General features: G+C 37.9%; 1 protein-coding gene across 1 annotated transcript; it reads left to right on the top strand.

Moving 5' to 3' along the window:
- Nucleotides 1–6,043: 6,043 nt before the first annotated feature.
- S100P (S100 calcium binding protein P) lies at nucleotides 6,044–12,954 on the top strand. Its single transcript, XM_072617656.1, has 2 exons — nucleotides 6,044–6,229; nucleotides 12,715–12,954. The coding sequence occupies exons 1-2, from the start codon at nucleotides 6,092–6,094 to the stop codon at nucleotides 12,862–12,864; spliced, it is 288 nt and encodes a 95-aa protein (XP_072473757.1). The 5' UTR covers nucleotides 6,044–6,091; the 3' UTR covers nucleotides 12,865–12,954.
- Nucleotides 12,955–21,248: the final 8,294 nt, after the last annotated feature.

Below are 21,248 nucleotides of genomic sequence, written 5' to 3'. Positions count from 1 at the left end.
TATGATCCTAGGAAAGTCACTTAACCTCTATTGGCTTCAGTTTTCCATAAGATGCTAATAATAGAACCTATTATAATACATTATACATTATAATATATAAGGATAATGGTGCCTATTATAATATATATGATATATAATTTGTGTAGGGATAATAGCACCTAATGTAACATATATGTATATCTCATATGTAATATAAAAAATAGTTCCTGGGGTTGTAATAAGGATCAAATGAGATAAAATCTATAAAGTTCTTAGCACTTTATATAAATTTATCATTAGTAATAGTCATAAAAATGGCAGGTTACTAGAGGGCTTCTTGGGCCTCTTGTAGCTGTACCATTTTCTATTCTATTCTTGGTTGTGTCATTAGCCAACCATGCTTTCTCTGGCCAAGTCATTTCCCCTATCTGGGTCTCAGTTTCCTCCTCTGTAAAATGAGGGTGTTTGACTAGATGGACATAAATGATCTCTAAGGTCTGTTCCAACTCCAGAATTCTAGGATTCTGTGATTCTAACTCTTTAGAGAGCTAGTCCAGGATCCTGTACCCCATTAGGGACAACCATATTGATGGTCTTTTGGTCAGAATTGAAATTAGGGTGGAGTAATTGGGCCTTTGCCCTAGAACAGAAAATTTAGGGGATACCAAAAGTACTTCCTTGAGGGAGCTTCCCTCCCTCCCTGCCCTACTCCCACAGACAGAGACTGCAGCCCAGTCCTAGAGGTGCTTCCTTCCTTCAGCAGCCTAGAAATCTATTAGATTTCTGAAATTCAAGAAATAACACCACAGGAAGCTTGTGTTTGATTTCCTTCTACTTCTTTTAAGGGTCCTCAGTAGATCAATGGAGGGGTGGATAGATAGGTAGATAGGTAGACAGATAGATTGATAGATGAATGATAGGTGAATAGATAGATACAGACAGAGATCATGTATTAAGCTCTTACTATGTGCCAGACACTGCACTAAACATTGGACAAGCCAGAAGATGGGGTGCATGGGAGTACTCTGTAGAAATAGCCAGGAAGTAGATGTACCTTTTTCTCTGTTTCCTTTGCGGCAGTCTCCCCATACCCACATGCTCTACCCTGGGTAAGCCTCTCTAGTTTCACTCTACCACTATCCCAGGTGCAGAAATCATTAGCTCTGGTTCCACCTTTGTTCTAGTTGTTCCAGTGGTTTCCCTGAGCCCACTTTTTGCTAGAGAAAGCAAGAGGGAGTTACTTCATCATCTGTCTTGTCTGTCTGTGTTTGTCCTTCATTTTCGAAGAAGACCATGACATTAGAGAAATGATGACTTGCACTTGACTTTGTTTTGGGTGAGGGAGGGCTGTGCAAGGTATATAGACAGCGAGTAAATGTATAACTGTCCTTCTACCTGGCTCTGGGAAAAGAGAAACATACTACAATGGAGGGTGGGCAGTGTGCCGAGGGCAGTCAGGGCAGCTAATGTTTTAAGTCACTGGTCATAGTCTGGCAGTCAATACAGACTGCTGGGACTGATAAATCCCATGAGAGGTTCCCAAAAAATGTGACCATGTGCCACTTAACCATGTATGCCTTGACACCCAGAACAATGCTGTACCTGGAAGGAGCAATGGTCACAGAGGAGACTAGATTCGAGGCCTGGCTCAGCAGGTAATTAGCTTCACCATCTTGGGCCAAGCATGACTCTCCCTGGATGTCAGTTTCTTACCCTATAAAATGAGGGAGTGGATCCTTTCTCTCCTATCACTCATTCCACAAAGGTACCAATAATATTCTCAACAGTGAAGCTAACCTCTTCTCTCCTTCCAGTAAACAAGAGGTTGATCATAAATTTAGAGCTTGCAGAGGTCATCTTAACTAATTCCCTTATTAGACTGAGGGGGAAAATGAGGCCCAAAGAAGTTAATTGATTTTCTTAAGATTAAATAGGTAATAAAGGTAGGATTTGAACTGGGGTCCTCTAATCTAAACTTAATACTTAAAAAAAACCTGACAGTGTGTGTGTGTGTGTGTGTGTGTGTGTGTGTGTGTGTTCATCCTTCACTGCCAAAGAAGACCATGCCATCAGAGAAATAATGACATGACTTGCACTTGACTTTCTTTTGAGTGAGGGAGGGCTCTGCAGGTCACCAGCCTCACTTCTCCTCCAGAGCCATCTGAATCCAGTGACCAGATATTCATCAGGAAGACTGAAGATGACCCCCAGGATGAGGCAATTGGGGTTAAGTGACTTGCCCAAGGTTACACAGCTAGTGCGTGTCAAGTGTCTGAGGTGAGATTTGAACTCAGATCCTCCTGACTCCTGCACTGGTGCTCTATCCACTGTACCACCTAGCTGCCCCTGACTTTAATGCTAGAGTACAATCAGACTACCAGACTTGGCAGGGAGTCCTAGGGAGGAATGGAGTTGGAAACAGCAACAGCAATGGTCATTTACTGCTGAAGACAGTAATGGCATGACTTTCTCATCACCAATACCGTTATCTGTTTACCTAAATGCAATAAAACTTCATGGATGCATCTTCACAGCAAACATTCGCATCTAACAGACTGTGTGACTGTAAGGAGACTAAAAAGACAAGATGTGAGAGTGACAAAGACTAAATACATTTTAATGACATCTGTTGTTTTTACATAACCTAAATTCCTTCCTTTAGCCCTCTCCGATCCCAGAGAGCAGCTCCTTAAAACAAAGAAATTTTTTAAAACTATAAACAAAGAAAAAGAGGAAGAAAATGAGAATTCAGTAAGACTGATCAATTGAAACCTCTCTACTGTATTCAAGAAAAATCGAATATATGCACTGTTCCACACCCTTGGACACCCCACTTTGGCAAAAGAGTGGGAGATGGAGTCCTCTGTTCTTTAGAGCCATGATTGTTTTTTGTAATTTTGCGACATTCCTTTCTAAAAGTAAATTATATTGATATGTTTTGTTTTTTACATCACCAAAATTTCTCCCAGTAGGCTTCCCATTCCCCCTCCCAGAGAATTATCCCCCCAAAAAATATTTTTAGAGGAAAAAAAAGAAGAAAGAAATCAGCACAACTGATTGATACATTGAAAAAAAATCTGGAAGTATGTGCAATGTATCCCCCAGGGACTTCCTCCTTCTTCCAAGGAGTGTGTGTATGTGTAGGGGGGGTGAAAGGGGCGGGGGTGTCTTCTCATAGCTCTTCCTTGGAGAAATGCCCATTCTTTGTAATTTTGAAGCATTCATTTTTATTAATTTAAGGTTGTTCTTTCCATTTACATTGTTGTAGTTACTATATATATTGTCTTCTTGACTGCTTGCTTTGCTCTGCATCAGTTCATGGAGATCTTTCGATGCTTCTCTGTATTCATCACACACACTATTTCTTACAACACAGTAGTATTCCATTACATTCATGTCCAATTGATGGGCATCTACTTTGTTTCCAGTTCTTTGGGAACACAAAAAGTGTTGCTTTGAACACTTTTTCCACCTATCACAAAAAGTATTGATTTAAACATTTTATTGCATATGGAACCCTTCTTCACATACCAGAGATGCTGGGAAGGTAGAAACAAGACTTGACAATAAGATCCCATAATTTCTTGAAATTCAGAAATTTAGAAATTGTCAAGGAAAGTCTCCAGGGGCACTTGAGTACTAATTAAATCAGTGAATGCTGTGGGAGATAAGGAAATGAAATGACTAGTTGGGTGACCCTGGGCAAATCGCTTAACCCCAATGCCTCAGAAAGAAAAAGAAATGAAGGGGCTAGTAGAAGACTTCTTAAGCCTTTTCCAGTTCTACCATTTTCTGCTATCTTCGTAGGTCTTTTCCCTCACTCCTGCACAATTCTGTCTCTAAACAGAGAAGAATCATAGGATTTAAAGTTGAAAGGCCCCTTAACCCACACAACATGGAATGTAGAACTTGAAGGGACCTCGGAAATCATCTGGCCAGTCTCTTGTCATTTTACAGATAAAGACCATCAATCCCAGAAAACTGAAGTAATTTCTCCAGCAAGTTAAGGGCACAGTGGAGACTAGACCTAGGGTCCCAATTACTCCACCTTCTTTCCACTACAACATACAAACTAGGATCATAGAATATTAGAAATGGAAGGATCCTTAGAGATCAATCACCTCTTTAATCTCCTCGTCTTACAGAGAAGCATATAGAATCTAGCCCAGAAAAGGGAAGTGACTTTCCTAAAGTCACACTGATAGTCAATAACAGAGCCTAGATTCATAGAGAGGTTTTCTGACTCCAATTAAAAGTGATCTTTCACTATATCCTAGTAACTAACTATTCAGATAAAATGAACTTGTGCAGAAAAGCCTAAGTGAGGAAAACATTTGCTTCCCAAACATTTTCCCCATACTTCTAAGGTCAGTGGCAGTGAGTTCTAAATTAGGTTCTTTTAAGGTGCTTTAAGAGACCCAGGGTGTCATTATGTGTAGACTGAAATGACATGTAGGTACTTAACAAATGCTTGTTGATTGAATTAGCCTCTCTGATTCAAAATTATTTTTAAATTAAAGAGTAAGTTTTATTCATGCTTTTCATTTTTTAATATTCACTGTCATTTAAAGCTAACACATACATGAACACTACATGAAGACTGCTCTTTAAGAAAGTGGAACAAACCCAGCCTCTATAATACCTTAATCTAACAGTTCGTGCAACATAGTGTACCTACCCCTCTCCCTCCACCCACTGCTCTGTTGAGCCGTTTTTCATTGTCCGTTTGCTTGAGTGTTTGATAAATATAATTACTCTGAGTTAACTTCCTTTAGAATTCAATGGTGTCCTGGTTTTCCTTACTTCACAAACCTTCATCGTTCTTTTCATGTTTCCCTGAGTTCCTCATAGTGATCACTTCTTACTGCATAATAATATTCCATTGGAGAGGGAATGTGACCTAGATGATAGAAAGCTGGCTTTCAGAGCCTGAGAAAAAGAGTCCTGATTGACACACATATTGTCTAACTCTCATCAAGTGACTTAATTTCAGTTCTTCAGACAACTCTTAGACTATAAGATGAACTATTGCCTATTTGCATTGGTAAAGGGAATTTCCTCACCAGAACTTCCCTTTCCCAAGCCCAAAAATAAAATTATGTTTCATTTCAAATATTTTGCACAATGGCATATGTATACAGATTGCTTACTATCTCAGGGAGGAGGTGAGTAGAGTGGGAGAGGGATAGAACTTGGAACTGTAAACTTTAAAAAATTTTAAAATTTGTTTTTATATGTAGTTGGGGAAAAATAAAATGATTTTAAAATATATACATACATATTTCATTTCATTAATGCACTACAATTTGTTTAGCCATTCCACAAGTAATGAGTACTTATTTTGTCTCCACCACCAAAGGGGTGATTTCTTTCTTTTCCTCCAATGAGCATTGAAAGTCTCTTTTTTTTTGTCTTCCTTTACTTGTGTAAAGATCAATTTGAAGTTTTATTTACTCAAGTCAGGAGTGTGTTTTGGTAGACTTAATTTCTAGATATTATACACGTTTTGTAATTATTTTTGAATGTAATTTTTTTCTATCATTTCTTCCTGGTTTTTTTCATAGTAAATGAAATACTAATGATGTTTGTGAATTTATTTTCTATCCTTCTAATTTGCTGAAATTATTAATCATCTAAATTAGTGATTTTGCTGATTCTCTGGAGTGAAAGGCTTACTTTGTGTGTTCCCAAAAGTGGTACTGAAATATTCCAGAAGCATAAACTGTATAAATTTGTTAAAATGGCTACAGTAGAAATGGACTGATTTAATACCTGCAAAGGAATTTTATTTTGTAAGTTAGGTTGGATCTATAATGGAAAAAAGAAATAGGATTTTGAAATTACCAAGCTAAATGTGTAAATATACTTTGCATTACTTCATATGAATAATGGGTGTTATAATTCTTGCCTTTTCAATGAGTATGAGAGTAGGTGAAAGAGGGAAGAGAATTTGGAACTGAAAATTTAAAAATAAAACAAATTGCTAAGTTAACTGATAACCACCCACATTGTCAACATTGAGTCTTGCCCTATAAAAGACTAGTCTCCCAGCTTGACATATCATCAACCAAGCCTATTTCTGCAAAGAAGGGAGGTCAAGAGCATAGATAAGATGTCAGAACTGGAAAAAGCCATGGGAATGCTCATTGACGTCTTTGACCGGTATGCAGGGGCTGAAAGCAAAAAGGAGACTCTGACTAAACAGGAACTAAAGGCACTCCTGGAAAAAGAGTTCCCAAACTTTGTTAAGGTAAGAGTTTATTACTGAGATCCCATGGAGTTAATAGACTGGGAGTCAGGAGAGCTGGTTTCTAATCCCAGGTTTGCCATTATTTGTATAAACATATAAGCCTCTCTGGGTCTCAGCTACTTCATCAGTAAAATGGGTTGAGGAAGGGAGGTTGGGGAAGGAATGCTGGAGGGTGAAAAATTAGTTCCTAACTTCCCTTCCATCTCTATATCTCTGATTCTATGAAATTCTATAAATTGATCATTCCTTACCAGGGAAGAATTTGTAGAATTTATAGAATTTTATTAGCTACATCTCTCGTTTTTTAAAAAAATTTTAGTGATTTACAAAACCTCTTCTCCATATCAATAAGATAATAGATTCACCTTGAGCAAGTCTGAAAGTGCTTTATAAATGCAAGGTTCTTATTGTTACTGCTAGAATTAATCATATTATTATCCCCGTTTTGCAGATGAGAAAACTGAAGAACAATAAAGTTGTGACATTTCTTAGGTCCCATTGCTAAAAAGTGGCAGAGTCAGAAGTACAACCCACATCTTTCTGACTATAAGTCCAGGGCTCCATAGGCATTCTCCAATTTAAATAAAATATTGCCTGTTTCAAATAGGCAAAAAAATGAAAAACTGAAAACAATGACCCATCTAGTATACCTGGCCATCTGAATGAAAGACATAGTGGAGCTGATCAGTATTGCCAAAACAGATCATCAAGATAACCCCAAACCAACCTGCTTTAATGAACTCTGTACATCTTGTTAAAATATAGTCAGTAATATGGAACTATGTTTTCATGATTACACAGGTATAAACTATATCAAATTGCTTAGATCTCAGGGAGGGAGGGAAAGAATTTGGAACTCAAAATTTAAAAAAAATTAATACTAAAAATTGTTTTACATGTAATTGGGAATAAAAAATATTTTTAAAAATAAAGTTAGCACAAAATGATCCTACTTAGAGATTCTTTCGTGCAATTCTCCCATTTTACACAGCAAGAAATTGAGAGACAGAGTAATAAAGTCATTTTTTCAAGGTTATATAGAAAGTAGTTGAGAGGGGTGGGTAACCCAAAGCTCCTGATTCTGAGTCTAGCTTTACACTATACTATTCTGTCTAAAAGTAAATTTAGAAGCACACTGCGGACTTCCAAGTATGACATAAGTGTGAGCTCTTATTTTTAACAATAATAATACATAGAATCAAAGAATGTTAGAGCTGAAAAGGATCTTGGAGCCCACAAAGTCAGAGCAGAAGGGACCTTAGGACATTGAATGTCAGAACCAGAGAGACTTAAAAAAGCTTATGGTAGAAATGGCCTGATTCAGTTCCTAGAACAGAATTTTATCCTGTACTCTAGGAAATCTTACATAGAATGTCGGACCTGGAGGCATCCTAGAACACAGAATATCAGAATTCAGAGGAATGTTGGACATCACTGGGGTGGGAAACCTGCAGCCTCGAGGCCACATGTGGACTAGACTGAGTTCCTCAATTTATAGATGAGGAAACCAAGGCCTTCCCCTACAGTAAGTGACTTTTTTTCCCAAGCAAGCTAGTTGGTAGAGCTGTGCCTTGAACCCTGGTCTTCGGATGTCACTGAACCTTCTACAATTCTCAGCATTTTAAAACTTTCTTTCCACTTTGAAAGGTACCTAGCATATCCATTTTAATTTCATCTTTCCTGGATACAAATACTATAGAAGAAAAGGAATCCTCAGCATGGTCTGTCCCAATCTGCCCTCTCTCCACTCCCCATGGGAAGGGTTGCACTGATTTCACAATGCCACATTCTTTCCTGTCTTCATCTCCAGCTGCATTAGCCCTGAGAGCAATTAGTCACCCTGGGTGGTCACTTCCACTTGATTACTGCCATGGTTCCAACCAGCCTTTGTTTTCATGTATCCCTGCGGATTGTATCTAGAGGTAACAACATAATATAATATCATCTCCACACCCTGGGAGATACATATATGTTCACATCTATATCACACTAAATACCTTTATTAAACATCACGACTCTGTCCTAGTCTCTGTTTTTATTTACTCTGTTGTGACTTTTACCTACTTTGGCATTTTTCTTCTATCTGGTACACATTCCTCCCTATATTCTTATGAGTGGCCAAGGTCAGCTGATCATAGATTTAGAACTGGAAGGGGCCTTACAGATCATCTAATGCAATCTGCTCAATTTACAGAGAAGGAAACTGATGCTTGGTGATAGTACAGCCAGTGATATAGGCAGTACATGTATTATTATCTCCATTTTGTGGCTGGACGAACAGGTTCAGACTGGTGAATTAATTTGTCAAAGGTCACATAGCTAGGAAGGGCAGCACTACCATATGAACCCATCTTCTGTCTCCAAGTCCAGTGAGCCATGGACTGAGCCATATTAAGAAGACAGCACCAATAGAGTCATATAGAATTTTAAAGCTAGAAGGAGTTTAGAGCTCATTGAATTATAGGATTTAGTGCTGGAATAAATTAGAGCTCATCTAGTTCCCCTTTCATTTTAAAGATAAGAAGACCGAGAATCAGAAAGCTGAAGCAAGCTGCATACAATGACTAACAGCCAAAATTAAAACTCAGGTCTCTCAATAGTGTAATGCTAATCAGAGCATTAAAGATCTTCCCCACCCATTCATGGGCCTGCCCATTAAGGAAAGCTTGACTGGGGAGGCCCACACCTTTTGTTAATTTCTAAGGCACTGGTTCTCTAGGGTTGTGATGCCAGTCTGGCTCTGAAAAATGTATAAGTACTCTGAGGTGAGGTTTTACTTTGAGGATTACTCATTGGAAGTGTTTATTTGGCCAGATGAGACTCTGGGCAGCCATTAAGGAGCCCCCTGGCTTTGAAAACCCAGATGTTGGTGCTTCTCTCACTGGTGACTATGTGTATATGGTTAGACAGTTATCTGTCTGTTGATCTGTGATGTATGTATTGCTTACCGTCAGACAGTTGGAAGCCCTGTCTGTTGACTTTGATTTCTCTGTATTTTCTCTGAAGTTCAGGGGCTGATTTTTTCCCCTGAACTAAGTGAATGATACCTGTGCTTGATTAAAGTGATTGTTGGCCCCTCAAAAGTTGCTTTCCTTTCAGAGCAGATCTAAGAACCTGTACAGCAGGCCAGCCTGGATGTGTCAGGGTGCTTGCTTTTACCTAGAATAATAATAATAACTAATTTTTTTTGCAGTTATAGAGACAACCTGCAATTTTATTGATATAGAGAAGTTCCTCTAATATAGGTAGATCAACACCTTTCCTGCAATTTGTAGTCTTAGAGAGTTGCCCAGAGCACTGAGAGACTGACTTGCCACAGACAATCCAATAAATATTTACTTATTTTGCCTACTATGTGCCAGGCACTGTGCTGAGCTGGCGTGAGCCAAAGGCAAGACCTCAACCCACATCTTCCTGACTCCAAGGTCTCTTGGAATCTTCTACATCATGGTACCTCTTGACATTTATACAAAATTTCAATTTAACAAATCTTTATTGAGAACCTACCATGTACTGGTCACTGTGATAGGCAATAAGGAGACAAAGACAAAAATGAAACACCCTGACCTCATAGAGCTCACATTCTACCACAGGGAAACAACATGTATTCAAACAAGTAAATAAAAAGTTTGGACACTGTCACTGGTAGGGGATGAGGGGCAGGGAGGAAGGGAAGACAGAACACTAAGAACAGGGTAGGCATCCAGAAAAAGCTTCATTTAGGAGATAGAATCTGAGCTGTGCTTTGAAGGGCCTCCAAGAGGTGATGAGGAGGGAGTGCCTTCCAGACATGGGGAACCACCAGTTCAAAGGCAGGAACACAGGAGATGGAATACCATTTATAGAAAATAGCTAGCGGGCCAATTGGACTGGGATGTTGACAGTATGAAGGGAAGAAATATGAAAGACTACACAGGCAGATTGGAGAATTTTGAGTGCCAGGCTGAAGCTTTAGATGCCAGGTTTTAGGTTTGCCAAGAGATAGATAGATCATCTGAACTTTACAACAACCCTGTGAGGTAGGTCCTACAGGTACATGACTTTTCTTACAGATAAGAAGAGTGAGATAAAAAAAAATAAATGAGAGCCAAGGCTTGAAGGCAAATTTAACTTCACTCAGCTGATCATGGGTTATATTTCCTAATAAAGTCCTAGCCCTAGGAGTTGCTGGAATTTTTGTGCAGTTTTTGGTAGAGCCATCTCTAGCTCCAAGCAGACTGGCGAGGACCAGACGTCCTGCCTCAAGGCTCCTCTTCAGGTCTTACCCCCCCCCCCCCCATCAAAGATATGATGAAAGACATCTTTGGTCTTTTCTCTTGCCCCTTTTCTTCCTTGTCTGTATCTAACTCTGCTTTCCCAATTTAAATCTTGTTTTCATTGCTCTATATCAATGTAACCTTCCATCAGAGTCTTTTTAGTGACCAGGGGCTGTACTCCTGACTCTCTTTCAAATTATGTGTTCAGTCTCCCCTCTCAGTCCCTCCACCCTTTCTAACTTTCTTGTATATGTTGTCTTTCCCTTTGAGAAGCTCTGTGAAGGGAGAGACTGTCTTTCTCTCCACTTGTATTTGGATTTCAAGCACTTAGCACAACTTTAATGCTACATAAATGCTTGTTAACTTGACTTAACTTTTCATGTCTCAACTTGGGGTGGAGGAGACCCTGTGTGCCTGGTGCCAAAGAGGGAGAGAATTAAGTTTTGGAAAGTCCTACCAAGTTGGAAACTCTCTTTCTTTGAGTACCAGAGTTAGGCAAATGCAGAGATTCATCACCAGATTGGCTGCAGGAAAATGAATTTTGTATGTTTTTTAACCTTTAATACTCAAAAAACATCCACTAAGCCTGAAGGAGGTTGTGGCTCGTGCTGGTGAAGGTACACACAATTACAGATCTTTGAAATTTTGAAGTCAGGATGGATCCAGGTCCTGTCTCAATGGAGCTCAGGTTTCTCATTTCAAAATATTCTCTTTCTTCTAAAATGCAGCTGATACTTTAAAAATATACATAGAACAAACCAAGAAAGCATTTCTCAGATTTAACCCTCAGGGGCAAAAATGTGTCTTTTAATTTACTTCACAAAAATTATCAAATATTTCTATCCATTTTTTCCTCAGGTAGCTCCCAGGCCACTGACATATTCAGTACTTGTTATATATCATTTGCGCCATCTGCTGGTGATTTGCAAAATAACTTCTTCGAATTTTCTTGATGTGGGCAGGGATCATATGTCCGTTGCCGTATTGCAGTATTCTCAGACTGAATTTTAGAATGAAAGAAACCTTAGGACATAAGATGTCCAAACTGAAAGAGGATTTAGAATATTCGAATTGCAAAGGGCTTTAGAACAAAGAATCTTAGAATTGGTAGGGGCCTTATCAATCAATGATTCAAGCATCTATTAAGCTCCCATTTTATGCCAGGCACTGTACCTGACTCTATGGATACACCTACGTTAATGAGGCAATCCCTGCCCTCAAACATCTTAAATTCTTAAACTTAGAATATAGAACATACAACATGAGAGCCCGAAGAGACCTAAGAACATAGAATGTTCGAACCAAAAGAGACCTTGGATATCACATAGTTCCTCTAGAGAAACTGAGGTACAGATAAGTTTATATCAAGATTCAAATGCCTGGAAGGAAAAAAAAGTGTAAGAATCAAATACCTATGCCTAGTAACCAATAGTATTGTTTTTCTCATTGTTATTGAGTTTTATTTTACCTATAACACCAGGGAAAGTTCTTTTCTTTGACCCTGTGGGATGAGATATTATCCAACAGTGTGTAAGTTTCAACACCAGCAGACTTGTGAAGGTGACATACCAGGTATGAATGACCTCTAGCCTTGTGAATCCCTGGAGGACTTTTACTACCAGTCGCCACCCATGTGGTCCTTAGAATATGCTCCCTTCTATTATTATGGCTCTTTTTATGTGTTTATCCTATCTCCCTAACTAGAATGAAGCTGTATGACCTTGGAGAAGTCATCTCACCTCTAGTCCTTAGTTTCTTCTCAAAAAAGATGAGGGAGTAAGATAATGCAATCTTTAATATCTTTTCAAACTCTACCATCCCTCATTCTTGGTCATTCTTCTTCTCTAAAAGCAAGAAAACTGGAGCTCAGGAGATCTGCCTGATTGACAATAAGTAAATCACTTCCATTCACAGTTTCCTCTTCTGTAAAATGAAAACATGATATTTACATGACCTGTCTCCTAGGACTGTTGAGAGGGAAGGACTTGGTAAATTGAAAAGAACTTTGGAAGCAATGATAACTATTATTATTCAAATGCATATAATTTTTCAAGATTGACAGTTCTTCCCAAACAAGAAGTCTGTTAGGTAAAGTGGCACAAAGTGGCAGTTGTCTCTCATTTTGCAGGTGAGGAGACTAAGGAATGTTATTACAGGAATGCCTGGAAGGTTGCCCTTAGTGGCCCTGCCCCGTCATCATTGCATCCACCTCTTTTTTCTCTCTTTCAGAATGGGAAGAATAATGAGGCTGTGAATAAACTATTTGAGAACCTGGATAACAATAAAGATTCTGAAGTGGACTTCAATGAATTCATCGTCTTTGTAGCTTCCCTGACTGCTATCTGTTATAAGTACTGTCACCAGAAGGGACCGAAGTGACTCTAGACGGACCAACCACAGATGACAGCATCTTGCCGATTGGAATAATATGCTATTTAGAATTAAAAACCTTCTTTCCATTCTGCTGAATAACAGTTTCATGTTTTTTCACTCTAAAATTCAATCTGTTTTTTTAAAATGTCATTTAATGCAATTTCTTTCTCAGGAAGGAATTTTAGAATGGGGTCAAAAGCTAAAAAGCCATTGGATATTTTTTTATAAAGCAGCAAAAACCATAAATAATATTAGTACTGACAACCTAAAGATTGTGGAAAGTGTTTTTTTTTTTCATCTCTATGAAATTTGTATGAAAGTTCCAGCTTAAGATGGTGCACTAACTTGCTGTGGGACCTCAAACAAGTCACTGAACTTCAGTCTCCTCCTCTATAAAAAACAAAACAAAGACTGAACTAGATCTGGAATTCTTTTATTTCCTTTTTGGTTGAGGTCCAAGAAATTTATTTTTAATTATTATTTTTAGCATTCTTTTCTTTTTAAATTTTGAGTTCCAAATTCTCTTCCTCTATCCCATCCCCTCCACTATCCTTTGAGAAGGCACACAATAGGATATCAATTATAAATGTGAAAAAATCACGCAAAATATATTTTCAGATTAGTCATATTTTTTATGAAAGCAAAAAAAAAAAAAAGAAAGAAAAGTATACCTCCATTTGTACTCAGATTTCATCAGTTGTCTCTCTGGAGGTGGAGAACTTTTTTTCATCATGAGTCCTTTGGAATTATCTTGGATCATTATATTGCTCTTTCACAGTTGATCATCATCACAATATTGCTGTTGCTGTGCACAATTAGATCCAGGAATAAAAAGTAAATTTAAAAAATATATATGTATATGCATGCATGTATATATGTATGTGTGTATATAAACATATATGTGTATATATGTATTTCTATATACGTACAAACACATATACAAAATGTATATACTCATATTTATTTTTATATGTGCTTTATATGTATTATATATGTAGCATTTTTTCCAATTACATGTAAAGACAATTTTTAACTCATTTTTTTAAATTTCAAGTTCCTTAAGGACGGAATAACATGCACACTCAGTTTGGTATGAAAACCTATCTTATACTACAGGAAAGTAGGGGAGAAGGGGATAAGTGGGATGGGGGGATGATGGAAGAAAGGGCAAATGGGATGAGGGAGTAATTAGAAGTATATATTTTGGGGGAGGGACAAGGTCAAAAGAGAGAATAGAAGAAATGGGTGGTAAGATAGGATGGAGGGAAATATAGTTAGTCTTACACAACATGACTATTATGGAAGTCTTTTGCAAAACTACACATATATAGCCTATATTGAATTGCTTGCCTTCTCAGTGGGGATGGGTGGGGAGGGAGGAAGGGAGAGAAGTTGGAATGCAAAGTTTAAGGAATGAATGTTGAGAATTGTTTTTGCAAGCAACTGGGAAATAAGAAATACAGGTAATGGGGTATAGATATTTATCTTGGCCTACAAGAAAAGAGAGAAGATGGGGCTAAGGAAAGGGAGAGGTGTGATAGCAAGGAGGGCAGATTGGGGGAAGGGGTAATCAGAATGCATGGCGTTTTGGGGCAGGGGGAGGAGAGAGATGGGGAGAAAATTTGGAACTCAAAATGTTGTGGAAATGAATGTTGAAAATTAAAAATAAGTAAATAAACATTTTTTAAAAATTAAAAAAATAGAATTTCAAGTTCCAAATTTTCTCCTTCCCCATGCCCTCCCTAAAACAGTAATCAGTTTGTACATCCAAGACCTGGGGTCTATTACTTTGTTTTTAAAATTATTGTGGTAATAGTATTTTACTATAATTGGTTTTCTTTGTTATAATATGTGTTTTGTTTTATGCACTTAAGATATTATTCTGAGAAGGGTTCTATAGGCTTCATCAGACTTCCAAAGGGGTCCATGACACAAAAGAAGAACCCTAGGCCTAGTTAGATCATATACTGGTAAATTTTTAACAACCAGCTCTCCAAGAAAAAATGTTCCATGACACACTTTTAAGTTTAGTCTGAATTATTAAAATTTTCTTATCACTTTCTTCAGTCTGGACAATTAACAAAATAATGAAGCCCCAATTTGTAGTTTGCTGATTTCAGAAGTGCAAATGCTCATACTGAAAGTTGAACAACCAGCTCTCTGGGGCCAGTCTAAGCTCCCTCCAGCACACTTGTGGACTAAGTGCTCTCCACTCTAAACTTCAATAATAAAACCAGACAACCACAGAACATATGTTTAATGGTGATATACTCTTTCCCCACCAGGGGGTGATATGCCCGTGGAATGAGGTGGTTTTCTCTCTGACATGGTGAACAGCTGTTCTCTGTGGCCTGTAACATCTGAATACAACTTTAACCTCTGACTCAAACTAAGCAACAAACAAGGCTTTCATTGAAGAGGACACTTTCTCTTCCCCTGACTGTCTCTTACTTCCTCATCCAGCTCGACTCCCTTTCTCATTATTGTTCTCTGGGTGGTGGTGCTTGGTAGAGGACTCCAGGGACTTAAAGCTGGCAGGTGTCTTAGAGACAACCCACCTCAACACTCTTATTTTATAGAAAGTAAAGGCACACAGTTCTGACATTACTCAATGGTAGAATTAAAATGAGAAAGTCCCTTTCCAGCTCCAGAGCTGTGATCTCATGATTTGAGGAATTTAGGGCTCCTAACTCTCAAGCTAGTACAGTGTGCACCCCAGAGATGTGCTGGAGAGGGCTCATATGTCTGGGTGGCTGCCTGTTAAATTTTCAGTGAGAGCATTTCCACCTTGGAAATCAGCAAATGCTACAAATCAGGTCTTGGTTTATTGTTCTGTTGATTGTCTAGACGTAAGAAAGTGAGAGATAAAATGCTAATAATACAGATTAAACTAAAAAGTGTGCCATAGGCACTGTATCATAATTATTTTTTTGGAAAGCCAGGTGTTCAACATTTGTCAGCACACCCCGCTGATATACCTCTCTGCATCTGGTAACAAATTCACCCTTCCCAGCTTGATTCTTTTGTATAGGCAAAGTAGGCCATCTTTTGCCTCATTCTTACCTAGCCTTAACTCACTGAATGGGTATTGCCTCAGACAAACTGAGACCTGGGAAAGATGTTAGCTTATAAAGGACAGGGTCTTCCACTGCATCCTGGGCTGTTGCCAGGTGTTCTGACCCTATGCCTTGCCACTGGACTCATATGATTCAGGAGGAGAGAGCCAGGCTGATGATTTGCACAGCCCTGTCTCAGTTAAATCCAATTCACTTGTGAGTCAAGACTTTACCTCCTGATATCATTGGTTCTCTTTGAGAATGAAGGAGGAACAATAAATAACAAATTCATCAGTCATTGTTCATCTTCAACTCAGGAATATGATTATCTACAATAAAATATAAAGGAGCTCTATGTTTTACTATGGGAAAGTGGACAATGAGGTTGAAAACCCCTTGTAAACCTCATATGGAGGTATTGTATAGCAGTGATGGGCGACTTCAGTGATCTGGCCATGGGCTGGGACATCTTGCTAATTCTTCTAACAAATCAGCAGCTAATCAATTCTGGACTTGATTTAATGGTCATTTTATTTTTTAAAAGGTAAAGGAGGTTGAACATCAAGCTATTTACTATTCTGGGCCTGATCCTGAAATAGAAAACTTGAGAGAAAGTGACCATGAAATTTCAGAGTTTTTGAAAACAAAATTCCTCCAAGGATGAAAGATGGGTGTAAAGTGATCCACATTTTAAATCTGGAGTAAATCAATTTTTAAGGGTCCAGAGAAATAATACCTTAGGGCTCCATGGCCTAAAAACCTATCGCAGAAGTTATCTAGAGAAGAATATAGGACATCCTCAAGAATGAAATTCTGACGGCACAGCACAAGCAACTCCAATGTGGCCTCATCTTTTGGGCTTTTCAAGTCCTTCCCAATCCAGCTTGCTGCCTATCTTTCTAGGCTTGTTGCACATATTCCCTTTCAGACATTATTTCCAGGCTAATGGTTTTGTTTTGTTTTTTTTTTGCCATCTACACTCTTCTTTTTTCTCATCTTTGTGCCTTTGTAAGCTGTCCCCCATCTCATTGAACCTCTACTTTCCTTCAAACTTTGATTCAATGGCTACCTCCTCTTGGAAGTTTCTCTTGATCTCCCTACTTCATAGTATCCTTCCTACTATGAATAAGGCTGTGTGTATTTTCTATTTAACTTAGTTTATTAAACCTGTTGTTTTCCCCTAATAAAATGTAAGGTCCTTGACAGCAAAGACTTTTTTCCCATCTTTGTATCCCAAGCATCGAGCATAGAACTGGAACATATATGGCATTTAAGGAATACTCGTTTAATTGAACATACATGAACTCGATTAATCAAGTTAGACTTTAAAAAGACAAGTACAGGAGATAGAAACAAGGGGTGGGTAACTTAGGACAGGTACAATAGAGTGTCATGGTTCTGTGAAAATAATTTTTGGAGCACTAAATAAAGTACAGAGAACTGAGAATTCTGATGATAGCTCAGGATAACAAAGGGGGCTTGAAAAATTATGTTGAAGGAAAGAGATAACAGATGATAGAAAATAGGCAGAACTTCTTAACTTCAAGTTTGCTATTGTATTTCATAACAAGGAGAAAGAGCTTCATGCTTGGAAGTGCACAGGAAACATTTATCAGGGGAAATGAAACCTAAGATAAATGCACAGATTGTAAGAAAGTAACTTTTGTACTCAATGAGTTGAAAGTTAACAGGCCCCAGATACAGTGTATACAAGAATGCTGAAAAACCCGATGAATGTGATTGCTAAGCTGCTAGTATTCAGTCAGTAATTAATTAATTCACTCATTCATTTATTAGCACTTGGGAGGTCCCTTGTAAATGAACTCTCAGGTTACCTCATATTTGAAGCACTTTATAAGTCAATATCCACTCAAAAAAATCATATCGCATAAGCCCCCACTGATGTGTTTCTTTTATTAGACTAACCAGAGAACCTATCAGTTCAAAGCAAAAGCCATTAAATCTATCATCATAGCAAGATAACTCAACAGGCATTTATTAAGTGTCTACTATGTGCAGGTATTGTACTAAACATTGGAAAAGCAACAAGAAAGATCCCTCTTACAAACAAAGGGTACACTTTCCCACCAGTTATCACTTATAGTAACTATGAGCTACTAAAGAACTCTCATGGAGGAGCACATATGGAAGGAACACATGACCAGGGAATATGTGTGAAGGAGTACACACATAGGAAACATGCACAGTCAGAGAACACATATGGAAGGACAACTCATGCTTCTAATATTACACAGCCAGCAGATGTCACCTGCTGATGTTATACTGCTTTCTGCCAGGCAACTTGATTGTATACCCAACATCTCACTTAAGCTGCTGTTGTCACCTGCTACCATAGTCAGTTAATAAGCAGGCAATGTAGCTTCTTTGCTAAACTATTAATTATAATACTTAATAATAGCTAACATTTATACAGTGCTTACTGTGTGGCTGGCGGGTACTGTGTCAAGTGCTTTACAAATATTATCTCATTTGACCCTTACAACAACTCTGGGAAAGGGACTATTATCACCGTTTTATAGTTGAGGATACTGAGGCAAACAGGTTAAGTGACTTACTCTGGGTCACACAGATACTGGGTGTCTAATGTTGGAATTTAATTCAGATCTTCCTGACTCTAGGTCTGGGGGCTCTAGCCACTGTATCTGATGGCACATGTAAATAAATGTTGCTTTTCCTCCCCTATAGGGGAGAGTTCCAGTTCTCTATCTTATTACACAGTGTTAATTCTTTTGTGTTGAATTCTCCAAACAGAAACACTTATTAAGTCTGTCTTTTTAAATTGTTCTTTTCCTTACTGCCACTCAAAAATCTCACCATGTTAACTCTATGTGAAGTCTGAAAATTTTTAAACTCATAATAACTCAGGCTGCTAGTCTGAGTCCACTTCAAATTGAGCAGGGATCTCCTTCAAGGTGAGAGGAACTGGAAAGATTACATTTGATTGTACTGCCAAGAACCTTGGTGGAGCTGGATTAAGAAGAGTCTTTCAAATCCAATTATTCCCTAGTGCCATGCAAATATCATATCTGGAGAAATACTGAAAAGGAATGAATGGGTGGAGCTGGTGAATATAATGACCTTTGGCCTATTTTCCTGTGACACTTCAAATCATTACACTCAAATACAATTATAACCTTAATAGCCATCAGCAAATACAAACATTCGAATACACAAATAAGAATTCAATTAAATTTAACAAATATATTTTAATTGTCTATTATATGTAAGGCACCAGTGGGGGTGAAGAGGAAGAGGCAGAATCAAAGACAAGATCTAGAGTGTAGAGTGCCCCTTCTAAAGTAGTTTACATGCTACTGGTTGAATATAACCTGCATACAGGTGAGTAAATAATTGACAATTCAAGGACAGAGAGACCATTGACAATTCAGGGGCAATCAGTAAAGGCTTCCAGTAGGAGATGAGATATGAGCTGAGGTCTTCAAAGAAAGCAGGAATTCTAAGAGATAGAGATAAGGCAGATGTGTTTTCTAGGCATCAGGAAAAGGCAATGCAAAGGTGTGGTGACCCAAAGTGATAAAGTATACAGTTCTAGGAACAACTCATAAGCCAGGTTAGCTGAAGCATAGAGCGCACAAAGGGGAGAAATAAAAAATAGTGTATGCGAATGAAAAGTTCCATCATTTGCTCTGTTTCATATCTATTTAAGAGAAGTAATGAAATAATTAAAAATTAGCAATAAATTATTATAATATATTATTTATAATGAAATATATTAAATATATAGTTTATTATTATAATAAAATTAATAGTAATGTTATCCTATTTCTGAACTTTTTTTTGTCTTCTTCCAGTCTCATATTACAAACTGTCTATTCACCATTTCAAACTACATGTCCCATAAGCATCTCAAATTCAGTATCTTTTCCCGGAAACCTACCCTTGTACTCACTGTAGAGTGCACGTTTTGCGATTACAAGCAATGCTGCTAGGAATATTTTCATACAGACAGGATTTTCCCCCTTTTAAATACTACCCTTGCATTATAATCCTGTAAGTAAGATCACTAGGTTACATTTTGATAGCTTTTATTCATATTTATTTCTATATCACTCACCAAAAATACTGCTATAATATACAACTCTACTAGCTACATAAAAGTGTGCCTATTAATACACAAATTTGTCAGCACTGAGTTTTTTTAGTTTTTTAATGATCTTTGCTAATTTAATGGGTGGAATGCAGTATCTCATAGTTATTTTAATTTGAATTTATCTGATTTTTAAAGAATGTGAACACTCAGGACACTGTGCTAAATTCCTTGTAAATTGTGGATTGTAGACTCAGCAAAAATATTTGTGACAACAATTTTTTTTTATTTGGAGAACTACGGAGAAAAGAAAAGGCGTTCCCTTGTTGGAGGCATGAACTCCTAGTCCTGATTTTCAAAAAGAAGCAAGTGGACTATTAAGTTTGATTTTGATTTCTGGTAAAATTCTAGAACATTATTAAAGTGATGTTTGTGAACATTTAGAAAAAGGAGGACATCGCTAAAAATTAGTATGGCTTAATTAAGAAAAAGAGAGCTGGATGGCACAGTGGCTAGAGTGTCAGGCCTGAAGTCCAGAGGACTCATCTCCATGTATTCAAATCTGGCCTCAGAGACTTAGGTGCTGGGTGACTGACTCAATTCCTTCTCTATAACAGGAGCAGAGGAAGGAAATGGCAAACCACTCCAGTGTCTTTGCCAAGGAAAACCCAGATGGGGTCAGGAAGTGTTGAAATGACTAAAATGACTCAACAACATTCAGAAAAGGTTGCTCTAAACTAACCTCAATTCCTTTTTTGACAGGATCATTGGAGGTAAATACAATAGACATTGTACACTTGGATTTCAGCAAAGTATTTGAGAAAATTCCTCAAGACATATTTGTTATACAAAATGAAGACATGTGAGTTGGATAATAGCAAATTTAAGTGGAATTGGGAATGGTTAAATGATTGGATCCAAAAAGTGGTAATAAACATTCAGATGAGTTTCTTTCCTAATAGAGTTCCCCAGGATTCAGTCTTGTGATCAGTGACTTAGATTGGGGAGGGAGAGGCGGAGTGTCAAAGAAATCATTTTAAAAGCGCTAGTAAGAGTCAAGGTGAATGCCTTATAATTATCTCATATCCTCACAATAACCCTATGAAGTAGGTTCTAGTATTATTCCCATTTTGCAGTCGAGGAAATTGAGGCAGGCAAAGGTTAAGTGACTTGTTCAGAGTCACACAGATAGTATCTAGATTTGGGATATTTATCACACATGTAAATAATACAAAACATGGTATTGGAATTTAAAAAAACCCTGA

Source organism: Notamacropus eugenii, chromosome 6 (genome assembly GCF_028372415.1).
Source record: "Notamacropus eugenii isolate mMacEug1 chromosome 6, mMacEug1.pri_v2, whole genome shotgun sequence".
Classification (NCBI taxonomy): Eukaryota; Metazoa; Chordata; class Mammalia; order Diprotodontia; family Macropodidae; genus Notamacropus; species Notamacropus eugenii.
This window is presented reverse-complemented; position numbering and strand designations above follow the sequence as displayed.

Excerpts from the sequence above, each read along its gene's own strand:
- S100P (XM_072617656.1), top strand. The coding sequence starts at position 6,092 with ATGTCAGAACTGGAAAAAGCCATGGGAATGCTCATTGACGTCTTTGAC. Across the intron at positions 6,230-12,714 it reads AGTTCCCAAACTTTGTTAAG|AATGGGAAGAATAATGAGGC; the intron begins GTAAGAGTTTAT and ends TCTCTCTTTCAG.